Consider the following 15,675-nt stretch of genomic DNA (forward strand, 5'->3'; position numbering starts at 1 on the left):
TATGCTGTATCAGTTGCTGGGCTCTTGTCTAGCTCTGTGCACTCCAAAGCAGAGCTGCATGTGTGTGATCTCCTCCTTTGTATGGGGCACAAACCCTTCTCATATTCACAGCCTGTCCTTCTAAAGGAGCCTTTATCCATTCACCACAGTACCTCAGGCATGCAAACTATCCAGCTGCCAATTGAGCAGAGATTATGTGTTGAAGTCATGGTAAGTGCAGGTAGAAATAACTTGGTATTGACTGGAAATTTTTGAAATGTGCATGTTCATATCCTGCTTCCTTTTCTTTTTCTGTCAATCTTCCCAGGATCATTCTGGCCTAAGACTGAAATGGTTCTTTGTGCACTCCTCCTTACATGCTTGGGACTAAAGGTGAGGCAGGATTCTGAAAGTGCATGCCCTTTGTGGATGCTTGGAGTTGAATAAAGTTCAGTGGTTGCAGGCAGAAAGGATTCTGTACATGTAAACTGCATGTCTTGTTGCTTGTAATTGTTAGTCCTGCTCAAACAGCTCTGGCCACTGGGTTTTTGTAGCAGTTTTGCTGCAAATTTTTCTTAACCTGAGAGCGTGGAAGCCACTGGAGAATATATTACCTGCATAGGACAGGAGTTGGAGAAACAGCAATCAGTCTGATTGGTTTGGTTTTACAAAGCTGGAGGCTGGGCTAGCATAGTGACAATCGAGTTGTAAATGCAGAAAGAATACCCACCTCACTATAGATAATTCTAGTCTCAAAACAGCACTATCTTGACAATTTAAACTGTTGAGATCCTTGCTGTCCTTGCTGTGATCCAGGTTTCTCTGTTGCAGTTGACACCTGGATTCATCAGATCCTGCAGTGAGCTTGTTCAGCTTGAAACACCTGCAAGAAATTGAATTCCACAGAAGAACTGAAGAGTTTCCTGCTGGTGTGGGAAGCTTACCAGCTCACCAGTGGGTCTGTGTATGAGTGATAGGGAGTGGGTGGCACTACATGCCACTGTAGGATTGCATGGAGCTGGAGAGTAAAACTGTTGGCAGCAACAGGATTTAAGTCAAAATTGCCTTAGAACCACAACCTTATGTGAGTGCTTTCTTCAGCACGGGAATTTCTAAAGGGGTGCTCATTTCTTCTCCTTTCATGCTTAGGTCTTCCAAGGTTCATAGCATGCTGTCAGACCTTTTCCTTTCAGAGTTTTTAATCTTTTTAAGTTGTTAGAGGCAGAGTCTAGGAATGAATGTAAATTGCAATTCAGTAACTAAGAACAGATCAAGAGTGGCATTTGGTAGTGAAATTCCATGATTGTGTTGCTGTAAAATGGAAGAACTTGAAGCAAAATGTAATCTGCAGATATTTAAAGGTGATTCTTTGAGTAATCTGTGGAAGAGCTAAATGAACTAAGGAGACTTATCATACCTGAAGTGGTAAAGCTTTTGTTTCTCTTCTCTGCCATTGACTTGTGATGAGAGCTGTAGACCCTTAGTGGTTTTTATTTCTTTGTTATTTGGGCGGGTGATTATTTCAGCGGGTGATTATTTCAGACAAGAGAGTTTCAGATCATGTAGTGTAGATGAAATGTTTATAAAGATACTTACCAGCTTGTAGGGATTGGTCAGCACAGAATTACCCTTACAGTCTGGAGATTAGTGGTAAATTGGCTGATCTCTTAAATGTGTTGCCTTCAGAAGTCAAAACAAGCTGATAGTGGGAGGGCTGTCCCATCTACTTGCTTTAGCGTGGTGTCTGTGAGTACGGTACTACCACAACATGATTTTTGTATTTGACTGAACTGGTGGGAAGGACTGTGTAATACTGAGGAACATTTTCTTTCAAGAAGAACGTTGTAGATTGTATGGAGTGTATTAATTATGGAGCATACTAAGTAAGTATCTTAATTAGTTAACATGTTTTTGTGACTAGGTGGAAGCTTCTGCATCCAGATCAGGTGCAAAATAATACTGCAGTGTTATATCTGTGTTGTCATTACAGTATGGACATGGAGCGTGTGTACAGCTATTGCAATGTAGTTTTAACCCTCTAAAGTCAGAAAGAGGAGACAAGCTCAGTGAGTTTGCTTACAGAGGTGTAGGAAAAATGGATTTCTTGATTCTTCATTGATATACCTTTGATTTGTGTATGGTTCTATGTTAATGTCTGTCAAAACTAGGAAATTTTGGGTTATAGCTTTTTTAGAACAACTTTTTTAGGGGACTGAAGGTGTTCATGAAGGAAAATACTTTACTCACAATGACACTTCAACTGTGTTATACTGTATGTCCAAGTACCAGGTTTTCTCTGACACATTATAAAAACCCCACAAAACAACAGACTCTCCTAATTGACAGGAATTGATGTTATCTCTGCAAGCTTTAGAGTCAGGTTTAATGCAATTTTACCCAAAATACCAGAGCGAAATTCCTTCTTTTAAGAAGGATACATTTGTTTCCAAAATAAGTGCTTCCAATTAATAAATTGAATGCAGTTTTGACGAGGAGGGCTTTAGACTGCAGTGACAGGTCAAAACAATAAACTGAGGGGATCTGTCCAGTCCCCAGAATTCAGGCTCAGCTAAATATATTTAGGAAAAATTGGAAAGGAGAGGGAGTTGGATAGAATTTATTAAAAGTTTTTGACAGTGTAGACATTGGTTTATAAGTATCTTTTCTGTTATGGGAGACAGATATGAAGGATCTGTGTCTTCATTACAAATTGAATCTCAGATTGCATGCTTCTCCACTTTGCTTCAGCACTTTGCTTAAGTAAATAAACGGCATCTCCTGGTGTCAGAAGGTATTGTTTGGTAGCAGACAGAGATGAGGTGCATTATGGTAGGCATTTTAAAGGTATTTAGTAGGTTTTGATATTACAGGAAAAAAAATCTGATTAATCTCAAATGGGAGGAGAACCTGTTATGGGTGGCTTGAAATCTTCCTTGGGATTTCTGCTTTTGGAAAGACCTTTTCAATCAGCCTTTTTATTTCAGGTGTATCCTTAACTTTTTTTCTTCACTTGCTATTCACAATGAACAGAAACAGCACATGTAAAACATGGGAAAGACTGACTGAGTGTTAAGAATGGAGTTAGTTTACAGTAAGGTTAATTTACGTATATTTAGCAATTCTGGGTTAATTGCTGGACTTGGTTTTAGAGATGTTTTACAGCCTTCATGATTTTATGATTCTGTTCTTGTTCTGTAACACTCAATTAGGATGGGATTGATTTGACTTTCTGCATTTGACTTGGGGAAGGGATTCCAGAACTTGTTATTTCTAAGGCTCTCAGTGTTGGTAGGCTCTGGATAGATGATACAGGATGGATACCTGCCACAAGTGGCTGTTCTTTCAGTTGAAGATGCCTTAGACTTCTAAAACTCTGTCAATAATGCTTATTTGACCCAGGAATGTTCTGAGATCACCTTGTGGAACTATTGTACAGAAGTCCTAATGAGATACAAGAGGCTCACGTAAACCATGTAGAAACTAAAATAAAGCCATGTCTGGCTTATAAACAGATGTCTGCTTTTGAAGTGTGATCTGTGCTGAGCAGTGGGTTTAGGTAAAGGTTTCATCATAAGGGCTTGCTAAATCTACAGCTCCTGATTTCCAGAATACATTTTTTTCAGAATACAGTGGCATAGTACTGTTCTAGAGAGATCAGTTTTGTCTCTGCTCTGTGTGATTTCCTTGGTACTGATGAGTTGTGGAAGTGTATCCTGGTGGGAAAGCCTTTCTGGCAAAGTTTTTTGTGGAGAAGTAGGGTGAGGTCATATTAAATACGTAGGGTTGAACGTTAATTTGGTTTGAAAAAACTAGTGAGCAGGATAGGAAGGGAGAGAATTTGAACTTAAAACACCCAGCACAGAACTGTTGGAGAAATCTGTTTCTGTGGACACTAGGGTAAAAAATAGCTTGGTAATACTAGATACCAAAGAGGCTTTTACATGGCAGTAACATTTTGGAGGAATTGTGACAACTTAGTGATCAGACTAATAACTGTGGCTGTTAGGTGATAAGTGATATAGGAAAAATTCCTGTGCAACTTCAAAGGGGGAAGTTCAGTTTGGTGTTAATGAATTTGTGGTTCTCTAAAATTTCAGTGCTTAGCTGCCTTTCAGAGGTTAAGTTCTGGTTCAAATAAAATTGCATTTGAAGTGTGATACTTCATCTAGCATACAGCTGCCACGAGCAGCCACTTCTCAGAAGAGGAATTTAACTTCAGTGACTGCCTCTGTCTTTGGCAAAACCCCCAGGAATTGTCAATTGCTCCAAAATACTTGTATATTTCAATGAAGTTGTGTTTTTCAAAGAAGGTTTGAAAAAAGAAGTTGGAAAAAAAAAGGTTTATCATCCAATTTCTGGAAATTTTATGTTGTTTATAGTTGGGTTATAAGATAGATACATAAAGTTAAATTAATATAGCAGCAAGCTTTTGAGATATAGAGTAGTATTTAATGAATATTAATTCTGCTTTTGTTAATTATTCCTTAATTCTGACACAGTCTTGGCAGAATGTATATTTGAAGTATGCTGAGTTTTGAAAATTTTAGAAATTTAGTTGTGAGGGAATGTATATCTTGTTATGGCAGTAATCTGGTATTAAGGTTTGGGATATCTCCCTTCTGAGCTTTAAGCTTGCTTTAACATGGCAATTAGGGTGAAACACATTTAATTCCCTGCAAGTAAACTGTAAGTAATTATTAAACACTTTATAATGATTTAATGCAAATATTATGCAGTGTCTTGTGGGTGACAGATATTGGGAGGACAAATGAAATAGGAATGCACTGATTTGAGAGCAGGAGTGATTCCAGGCTTGTAGAAAAATTCAGTGATGTCTGTGAGAACAACTGATGAATTGTGAAGAGCAAGTAGCAGGATGTAATATCATCAAAATACGAGGAAAGGTTTGTGTGGTAGAAGGCTTGCCTGTTTCTCCCAGCTGACTGAGTTGAATTCATTATAGCCTGCTTGCTGAGTGACTGTTCATTTGGGAAACGTTAGCAGCTCCATGGATGGGTGGATGAATAAATTTGTATAACAAAGTTCTGAGAGCTGGAGACTTTCAGGGTAGCCTACAGATCTCTGAGGAAAAATCTGGGTAATATATCTGGAAGTTCCCAGACCCTGCTAGCTCTGGTTGGAAATGTGGTGGGAGCTGGTGTATGTTTTATGCTAGTGAAATTTGATTCAGATTTTATTTTTTGTAGTGCTGCATGCATGATGACCAACCACTTATATGCTGATATGTCTGTTAGAAAAAGTTAGAAAATTCCACATACTGGATCTGTCTTAATACTGAAACACTTTTCCTGCTTTGTTTTACTTATGTATTTCCGAGAGCTGGTGTTCATTAGGGGCTTTGCTAAAGACAGAGGTAGGCACAGCTGAGGCCACAAAGTGAGGATTTTTTGCATAGTTATCCATGTTATACATGGAATTACATGTACATTAACTGTGTTGTCATGTTTGGAAACTTCTCATAGCCACACAGTTCTCAGACAAATTCTGTGAAATATATACAGGAAGTCAAATGAAAGATGCACCTTTTGTGCCTCATTCCTGCTCTTTTTATCTGTTTGGTCAGAAATGGATTTGATAGGTCATGAGCTTCCATGGGTAGCAAGGCAATGTATCAGCTGTTTCCAGGCACAGTGAAAAGCTTAATCTTTTGTAAATTTATTTAATTTTACTGAGGTTTAATCTTTTGTTAAAAGTGCCTGATGTTTGCTAAAGCAAGATATATAAAGCATCTGAAAATATTTTTGATGTCCTTGCAATCTTTGAGTTTTTAGACTTACATTCTGAAACTACATTCTTTCTGTGAAAGCATTTGCATTGTTTCAACTAAAAGTACAGTTGTTTGTAACATGCAAACTGGACATGAGCTATTGCTTTGCAGTAGTTACTAATCTGCTGATGAATGAGTCTTGTAGAGATTGGAAAGGATTTGTGTAGGTTGCAAATGGAATATAATGAGTTTCAAAAATGTAAGCAATTTAAAATACTGCTTGGATGTGAATTAAAATGCTCAGAAGCCACACACAGTTGCTTGAAATCTCAATCCTTTTTAGCCATCCATAATGCCATCATTGTGTGTTTTTTTCCAGAGTATGTTTGTCCACCCTAAAATTGTACTAAATCAGGTTTTTGAGAGACATCTGTCATCCTGAGTATCTTACAATATGAATAAGCTCTGCTGTGCTGGAGGTTAGTGTCTCAGGAACTTTGTAAGAATGTAGATGCACATTTTCTGATCTCACAGGTAACATCAGTAGCAATCTCTGCCTCTTTCTTCTGTCTTTAGTACAGTTTAATGCTCTGTTTTCTGTGGTTTTCACAGGTTTATGTGATGGCTTCTACCTTTTGGGTCAAAATAATCCTTTTTAGCAGAGACCAGCTGCTTTGCATTTTAAACTTGCCTGCTGTTCTTTGGGAGTGAAAAGCAGGAGGAGTGGCTGGGCCAACTCATGAATAATCATGCATTTACCCACTCAGTTCTATCATGTGCTGCTTTGAGCTGATTTTGAGAGAAACTTGAGGCTCTGACTTTGAGGTGTAACTGGTGAGGTTTATTCCCAGGTGATTACAGTTCACATTGCAAAAATTCCTTTTGTACTTTGTCTGAATACTGTGATGATTGGTGTCTAATGTTATAGGTGTACCACGTTCCATTTTGGAGAAATTTGTCTTGCAGAGGAAGAACAAAAATAGCTGGAACTGAGTGAAAGAATAGGTCTCGTTGAAGAGCAGGGTTTACATCTGTTTTTACTATGTGATATTCCAGCCCATGAGTTTTTACATCTTAGAACCAAAGAATACCCAAATATTTTGTGATAACCTCAGGCTCTGTTAAAGCGGTTGTTATATGATGAGTTATATGAAAGTTCACAGTATTGGATAAGCTTGAATTTTCCTTTCCTGGCTTATATTATTGGTGTTTTGAAGGACTGTATAGCTGTCTCTTTGCTGTGTCTGCAATGTCATGGGCAACCACTGAAAATGTCAATGAATGGATTAACTTGTTATTTGTCAAGGTATTTCTGTATGATCTGAGTGTCTGCCTTCTGTGTGTTTGTGAGGTCAGCTCATTGTCCACAGGCAACAGTGAGTGTAACCTGCTTTACTGTTTTGGGATCAGGATGACCTGATAACTGCAAAGAAAAGAGGGTTCATCTCAGCTGTGTGCAGTTTTGTGTGCCACACTGTGAAAAAGGTCACTTGGTTTGTTGAGCCTGGAGAAGAGGAGGCTGAGGGAAGACCTCGAGTGGTCTGTAGCTTCCTCATGAGGGGAAGCAGAGCAGCAGGCACTGATCTCTTCTCTGTGCTGACTAGTGACAGGACTTGAGGGAGTGGCCTGAAGCTGAGTCAGGGGAGGTTTAGGTTGAATATTAGAAGAAGGTTTTTCACACAGAGGGTGTTTGGGCACTGGAACAGGCTCCCCAGCAAAGTGGTCATGGCACCAAGCCTGACAGAGTTCAAGAAATATTTGGATGATGCTCCTGGGTACATGGTGTGATTATTTGGGCTGTTCTGTGCAGTGATAGGAGTTGGACACGATGAGCCTTATGGGTCCCTTTCAACTTGGTACAATTTATGATTAAAAAAAAAATACCTCTAAACCACTATGTAACATCTCTGTAGTCTTTTTTTTGCCTTATTCTTCTTTACATTCATGAATTAGTTCTTTGGAAAAAAATTACCCCTACACATTAGTATCTTCTGTGTTACTGCTTTCAGCACATTATAGTGAATAAATATTATTTTATCAGCCCACTTGGCAATAATGACCATTAACCTGATTCTTAACTGATGGGTCTCAGATGGAATGCTGAATGCATGCTTGTTCCAAAATGGCAGAATCTGCTTCTCCTTTTTACTGTAATAAAGCTGCTTCTGTTTGCAGCACTGTGTTGCTGGGAGACTGCAGCTAATTTTTATGGTGCATATCAGTAGTAGTGATTCAAATTATACATTTCATTTAGTAGCTCTTCTTTCTGTTTGTAAACTGCCTTCTGTAAGGGGAGAGAAATTTTGTTCTGGGGAGAACAGTATCCAGACCAGAGAATATGACTGAATCTGAAACAAAAGCTCAGACTGTTCTGTTGATAGCATCATTGTACTTCCAAAGTCACTTCAGGGGGGATCGTGACCTGGCTAAATTTACACCAGTCTGATAGTCAGGTCTAACACAGGTACTTAGAAGAATTCCAGGTGAGACAAACACATCTCCTCAAACTGCTGTTTTTCTTTTTCAGAATCCATGGTGCAAAACTTCAGCATGTGGTGTGACTTTAAAGCAAAAGAACAAAATAGACTGAGAGATTATGAATTGGAAAACTGTGTCGTTTTGGTTCACAACACAGATAACGGTGGCAATTTGGGGCTATGTAGAAAATAGCCCTTTTTAGAATGATTGTTGCACAGCTTGCATGTGGATCAGGATGTGCATGCAATTACATTGGCAAAAAGTGGGTGTAATTGGGCATGCACCTAAATGGAAAAATACATGTGTAAGGTGGAATCTGACTAATAAGTAAAAAAAATCCTCTGCTTGCTGAATCTGTACTCCTTTTCTGGCTAAAGGAGATGGTAGTCCATTTTGTGCTGTTCACAGTCTGCTTAGGTTTGTAGCAGTGTCTTGTTTTTAATCTTGCCTGAGATGCCTCTCTAAAATGGGGTGTGTGTGTGTGTCTGGAGCCTGCTTCCTTAAACACGCGAGTCATGTCAGCTGCAATGCGGCAGTGCTTGGTGCTAATGAGGTGAGCAGCCAGAGCACCCGTCTGCTTATGTTTGCTCATCTCTGTGCAATTGTGGCTGTGGGGATGGGAAAAAGGGATTTGTATTGGATGTGGCTCTGTTTTGGCCTTTCCAGAGTGTGGTTCTGTGTTCTCCTGAGGACTGGGCAGCACATTTCAACTTCCATTTTGGGAGTTAGGTGGTTGCTTCATTATGTTTAATGCAAGGTCTAAAATACATCCTGGCTGGGAGAAGAAAAGAAAAAAGGGAAGTACAGAGGGGGAAAACCCCCCCTTCTTCTCTTCTCCCTCCCTCCCTCCCTCCCAATTCTCCCCAATTAATTCTAATGCACCTTGAAATGAAATATATCGCTTGGCAATCAGTGCCTTCATGCAGAGTAGATACAAGTCTGTATTTGTAATGTAGCATCTTTGGAATACAGTAATCAGGTAATAAAATTTGGTTAGATCTCACAAGTTACAGGTGGCCTTTGGCAGGCACAAGATGCAGATGCACTGTGATTTCTCAGCTCACTTTTTTTTTTTTTTTTTAACCCTTAAGGTGCTGATAGCAGTGTGAGCTGAGTTTTTTTTTGCTGAAGTCATAAATTTTTGCTTTGAACATAAGACAAATAAATATCAAACCTTGTTTGTCTTTTCCTGTCCTCAGATGCCAGATTGTCTCCATTGAGCTTGATGCTTTCCTGTCCAATCCTGTTGTATGCCTATTCCCGCAGCTCGTCTTTCAGTGTTTCTTTTTCAGAGAATTAGCCTGTAAAACTATAGGTCATGATTAAGTAATATATTGATCTTGGTGGCAAAGCTGGCTTTCCTTCTACTTCTTGCCTTTGTCACAGGGTGCTTCCCTGTTAGCTGATAAAATTATTTCTGACTACTTAATTTAATATTATTCAGATTGTTGAAATGACCTGTTAAAAATACTGCTGGTTTTTTGTGTTTTTTTAAGGATCGTACCTAGTCTCTGTTACTTTGGCAATATGTTGTGTAACGTGGTGCCCCAAACAGAGGGATCAATACAGCTGGGACTGGGAAAGGTATGAACTGCATCCTATAGGCGAGAACCAGCGGTGGGAGGCAGGAACCTCCTGAGCTGTTGATACAGTAGTGTGCAGCTTACACCCATAGAAAGGGTGGAGTGTCAACCTGTAAACAAATGTCCATCACCCTGGGAAGGAGCCCAAGACTGTGTGCCCTAATTAAGTTTGGTTTTTGCTTGGTCCTAGTTTTAAGTGAGTTAAGAGTGACATGAGTGAAACAGCATAGCTGACAAGATGCGTGCTAGGGAGAGTTGTGCTGTTTTAACACTTACTGTTGAAGTCTGATATCTCTGATCACAGATAGTGCAGTATCTGTGCCTGTTTACCTTCTCCTGGAGACCTTGTGACTTAAGACTGGGATGTTTTTCTTCTTCCTTCTTTAGGTCTCCGGGTGAAAGGGGAGCTCATTACTGCTTACCCACAAGTGGTGGTTGTGCGTGTGCCAACACCTTGGGTCCAGAGTGACAGCGACATCACAGTCCTTCGCCACCTAGAGAAGATGGGCTGTCGATTGATGAATCGTCCTCAAGCCATCCTCAACTGTGTCAACAAGTTCTGGACGTTTCAAGAACTTGCTGGCCATGGTGTGCCTCTTCCAGACACTTTTTCATATGGTAAGGCTGTTGGATCAAAGAGGTAGCATAGTTGCCTAGACAACTTGTGCTTTTGCAGTGCAGAAGATATAAGTTTTGGAAATCCATAGAAATTTAGCCATGAGGCCAGTTCCACGGCTAAGTGTTGAGTAACCAAAAAGGAAGTTAAAGTCGTGACACCCAGATTCTGGTTTTGTCTTTGTTGATTAGCTTTTGATGCTTTGAGAAGAGTACTGGAAATGTACCTCAGCCTTCCAAGTAACTGACTTTGGCTGTTAGTGCTATACTTTCTGTTCTTTTCCAATTGCCTAAAACAGCAGACAAGAGCTTGGGGTACTAATGTCATAAGTACTACAGAAAACTAGACTTACAACCTGAAAGTAGATTAAACTCCTATATGAATAAAAGTGTCTGCAAATACATTAGTTTTTGGGAAAGGACAAGAGTAGCAAGGAGTACGAGCCCTTGTGTTCACCTTTTAACAATAGTTTAGGCTTTGTTTCCCACCAAAACAGTTAATTATAGTTTATTGTGACTGCCTCTGGAATCTCTGGTATCTCTGGTTCCTGACAGAGTGCTAGATTAGAGGAACCATTTGTCTGAGCTACCTTGATGCTGTTTCTGCTTTTAATTACAATCTGTTAAAGAACTGTAGATACCTCTCAACCCTCTGTTCCTTCTGGGAATACCAGTGCTTTCCTCCTGTTTGTGTGATTGCATCAATAAGTTTTTATAATGGGAGTGTTACAAAATGAGAAAAAAGATTGACAAAACCATGGCTTTCTGTCAATTACTATGAATTACTCTTTCCATCAATCACCATGAAAACAATTTGAGAAGAAACATACCCTTTCTTTATAATGTGGCTGCTCTAACTTGTTGAGAAAGGAATGAGTTTTTAATTTTTTTGGGGAAGGGGAGACCATGAATGATGCTTAATAATTGTAGAACATAGCAGTTTGATCATAACTCCCTCCCACTTCTGTTGGTGGCTGCCTCTGGAATTTGACAGAAGGATGGCTTTCTTTTCATTTTTGTTTTTTTAAACCACAAGTGTCAAGTTATCAGTGACAGCTGACTTGGCCAAGTAAAGCAGGGTGTGCTGGATGACATGTTACTCCATGACATGCATTAAACTCCATGGCAGGGTTGTGATGGCTGCTGCTGACTTTGTGACTTTGTGTCTTGACTTGACTTCTACACTTTACTGCATGATGTGTTAGAGGGGGCTCATCCCTTTGTCTGCTGACTTTTCTGTATTTCTTGTGCTGTGGTCAGCCTTCTTTGAACTGAACTCAAGTAACCTTGAAGTATCAACCATAATTGTGTGAATGGCCATTAAAAGCTACACTCTAAGGTCCTTAGAGATGCAATGAGATTAAAAGGTTGAAGTACTACTTCAGGATATAGAGAGAATGAGATACAGGAGACTTAAGCCTTCAGAAGGGGGGAGGTGAACTGACCAGGTCTGGGTTGTTGCTGCTCTCTGGATTATGCCTTGTCATCGCGTTCTGTGTTGTTTTCCTGGTTAGTAGTTTGGATGGAACTGTTACTAGTGTTATGTGTCTGCTGCTTTCCTGTTAGACATTTGAAAAGATGGAAGTTGATAAAGTAAAAGGAATAAAATGGAACAAGATGGTTGAATTGGGGCATTTGGATTTGGAAGATTAGATTGAGTCTTTTGGGATTGTGATCAAGAGGCCTTTGTCAATTTGTGTCTTCAGTTCAAAAGGAAGTAGGTCTTAATATCCCGCACGTCACAAACACCTTCAAAGTCTGATCATGCTCCATGACCAAGGTCCGCCTCACTGATGATTTTTCTGCATTATCTAAGCTGTAAGGGTGGGAGGAATGTATGGCAATTACATCCCAAATTTGGCCACAGCAGACCGGTGGCACATAATGTTGTTGGTTTTCTTTTTGCCAGGTGGTCATGAGAATTTTTCCAAAATGATTGATGAGGCGGAAGTGCTGGAGTTCCCTATGGTGGTGAAGAACACGCGGGGTCATCGAGGTGGGTGTGAGGTCAGGGGTAAGGGCGAGGACTGTTCTGAGCAGCACTCCAAGATTTTATCTCATGAAGGAATAACAGTTAAGAAGATCTGTTAGGTGTTGGACTTCTTTCCAATACATCTAAATTCTACCATCCATGAATGCTGAATGTTGAATAGGCTGCAGCCCTGGGAAACAGTTTTAGTAGAACCCAGCCTTGGAAAGGCAGGGGGCAAAGTGTTCAAAATTATGGTGCATCGGTGACTTCTATGGGGAAAGCTTTGAACTGGAATAATGGGACGTCTGGAGTTTGTGAAGTTGAAAGGAGCCTACATGGATTTTAGGGATGTTTTTAAATAGGCCTAAAAAATGAAATCTCAGTTCATTCAGTGACTTCTTTCCTACTCAACTTCATCTATAATTAGGATTCCGATTTAATTAAAATCTTATGTATTGTTTGTAAAACTGAATCTCTGTTTTTCAGAAAAATACCTCTGACAGTGTCAGTGGTATTACTGCAGGTTCAGATTAAATTGCACTGTTTTTAGTATTTTGTTTTAACTGTTGAATATAAAACAAACATCAACTTAATTTAGTGTTAAATAGTGGTTACTAAAGGGAAACCATCTTTAAATCAATTCCAGAGGTTATTTGCACAGGAAGTTGCTCTGTTTTTAATATATTTTAAAACAAATTTTATCAATATCAGATCTATAAAGAGACTAAAAATGAAGTTAAGGCACAAAACCAGGAGTTACTTCAAACAAAATCATAACTAGAGGACACCTCTTCTTTCTTTCTGTCCATCAGTTTGCTCTCACTCTCTGCTGCTCCTCTTCTACTGGCATGAGTGCTTCTGTAGCCATGTAGTAAATAGATTTAGGAATTGATGTCAAATGGATCTGGATAGGTTATTTTTACTCCAGTTAGTTTTTTACATGACTTAGCACTTCCTTGCACAAATGCTCGTGTTGACGTAATGGAAGGGAGCAAAACACTGGGGCTGAGGAAGATCAGACCTGCTGCTGATAGCAGCAATACCTGTTAGTGTGGTTTTAAAGTGTGAGTGGAGCTCCAAAGCCAAGGTGGAGAGTTTGATGTTGCAGCAAGGTGATTTTGACAGCTGTGGAATATCTAAGACAGTGGATTTGACTTAACACTGCCTTTAGTGGAGATCTACTAAATAATTTTAGAGTTTCAGCCATTGATTTTCTTCTCCCTTTTTTAGCCAGGATTCCTGTAAATCTGTTTATAAGTTTTGCTTTAGAGCACTTTAAATTCCAGGCATTTTAATGCAAATTTATGGAAAGTACATATCTTTTCACATTAAGAGAGCTGGGGAAACTTTTTCAAATTAATTGAAGAGCAGCCATTTGCAAATTATAAGTAAAATAAATAGGTAAACGTGGTCATAGGTACTGGTTGATGAATAAAGGTCACACTCTTCTAGCCAGTTTTTTGTACAGCTTGCTGCTGCAGCAGATGGGCCAATCCTGGTTTTACCAAGATGTCATGATGGTGGATGATTTGCAAGAACTAAGTGGCTCCTCTCCAAGGCATCATTCTTCCTTTTCCATTTCAGGAATGCAGTAGGGTTATTAATTGTCTGTACAAGAGTTAAAGTTTGGAGTGGGAGAAAGGACATGGAGGTTTTTACTTTTTGTGAATTTTAAGCTTACATTCTCATGTCTCTGTAGTGAGAAATTCCATGTTCCTCAAGCAGTCTTCTGTGTTATGGAGACCTTAAATCCTATCTAAACAGAGGCTGCTGTAGTAGGGCATAGGAACACTTGGTGGAGTTCTTTACACATTATTTATCCTAGTTCGGCTACTGCTGCATTTCTGTTCTCTTACTTAAGGAGGGCAGTTTATCAATTTATGTTTGTACTCTGTTAGCACCATAACAGAATTGATTGACAGTTCTGCTTCAAGGTAAAGTGGGCACCTTATTGCAAAACATGAATCTAATATGACATAGAACCCTTAAGAAAGGGGAAAAGAAGTTGGGAAATGTAGGTAAAGATGGAAAGGGATGCAGTCTTGTGCGACTGGAAATTGGATAGAAAGTAGTTCAGGGATGACTTTAACCAGTATGAATACAACTGGAGAAGAACAAAGAAGTCTTTGGTGTAGTCTAAAAATAAAAGGGAATGAAATTATTTATTTTAGGTTAAAAAATCCAAGTCCTAGAGGTTTGCTTGCAGAAAACCTACTGATTTGTCAAGAGGGTTTTTTTTTTCAGTTGTAGGATAATCCATTCATTGTATGTCTTGTGAAATCTTCTGCTAAATTATCTTGGGTACTGTGGAGTGGAACATTTTCCTCTGACTGTAGTTGTTCCACTGCAGACCTCATTCTGGAGTTGTGAGCCCTTTTAAGAATTGGGAAGAGCAGCTCTCAGGAACTTCGTAACAGAGAAGTGGGTGGTTCTGCAGTGGCACACTAGAGACTTCAGAGTTCTTAGATGCCCAGTGTTCAGCAGTTTCATGTTGTTGGTTCTTATGTGTCAAAGCTATAGGCTGTGGGTCCTGTCCTCTTGGATGAACAAAATTGTTATGAATTACATGTTGGCTGCTCTTTAAGTATTTCTTCCTTTTATTTCCTCTCACTAAGGACTTGTACCAAAAGAAGTTGAAACTGCAAGACCATCTCCTTTATCTAAAGCTTTTTTCTTTTTCCTTGCTTCTTTCTTTCTCTCTCTATTTTTTTAAACTCATGTCTCCTCAGCTGTCAGTACTTGAACACTTAAAAGCGCTGAATCAGTGGAACACTCTTGTCCATGGAGGAGTTTGTAAATGGATATAAGCTACGGATGGGGCCTCTGAGAATGGGCAGTGTGCCGGTCAGAGGTTTTACTTTCACGTGCTGAATCATTGATGCAGCTCAGATGGGCAGCTGCTTTCAACACCCTGATGTTTTTTCCTCCATGCAGGTAAAGCTGTGTTCCTGGCACGAGACAAGCACCATTTGGCAGACCTAAGCCATTTGATCCGTCACGATGCCCCGTACTTGTTTCAAAAATACGTTAAGGAGTCCCATGGCAAGGATGTGCGCGTCATCGTAGTGGGAGGCCGTGTGGTGGGCACCATGCTCCGCTGCTCGACAGATGGGAGGATGCAGAGTAACTGCTCACTTGGTAGGAAAAGCATTGCTCATAGTTTTGATCAGAATATTTCAACCCAGTTGAAAAATCACAAAGCTGACTGAAGTAAGCTGCAGGTTTTATTTTGTGTTAATTGTGCTTGCTGCTGGGGGTTTAAAGGGGAAACATGAGAGTAAGGATTAAGTAAGAAGCATGTTGAGCAAACAGAGAAGGAG

General features: G+C 39.7%; 1 protein-coding gene across 3 annotated transcripts in view; it reads left to right on the plus strand.

The window, feature by feature from the left end:
• RIMKLB (ribosomal modification protein rimK like family member B) overlaps nt 1-15,675 on the plus strand; it is a 41,496-nt gene that overhangs the window by 21,964 nt on the left and 3,857 nt on the right. For all 3 annotated transcript variants that reach the window (XM_058800023.1, XM_058800025.1, XM_058800024.1), the window contains exons 4-6: nt 10,156-10,386; nt 12,293-12,379; nt 15,290-15,493. In XM_058800023.1, the coding sequence (XP_058656006.1) occupies nt 10,156-10,386; nt 12,293-12,379; nt 15,290-15,493 (522 nt within the window). The remainder of the gene's footprint in view (nt 1-10,155; nt 10,387-12,292; nt 12,380-15,289; nt 15,494-15,675) is intronic.

Source organism: Ammospiza caudacuta, chromosome 2 (genome assembly GCF_027887145.1).
Source record: "Ammospiza caudacuta isolate bAmmCau1 chromosome 2, bAmmCau1.pri, whole genome shotgun sequence".
In the NCBI taxonomy this organism is placed as follows: domain Eukaryota; kingdom Metazoa; phylum Chordata; class Aves; order Passeriformes; family Passerellidae; genus Ammospiza; species Ammospiza caudacuta.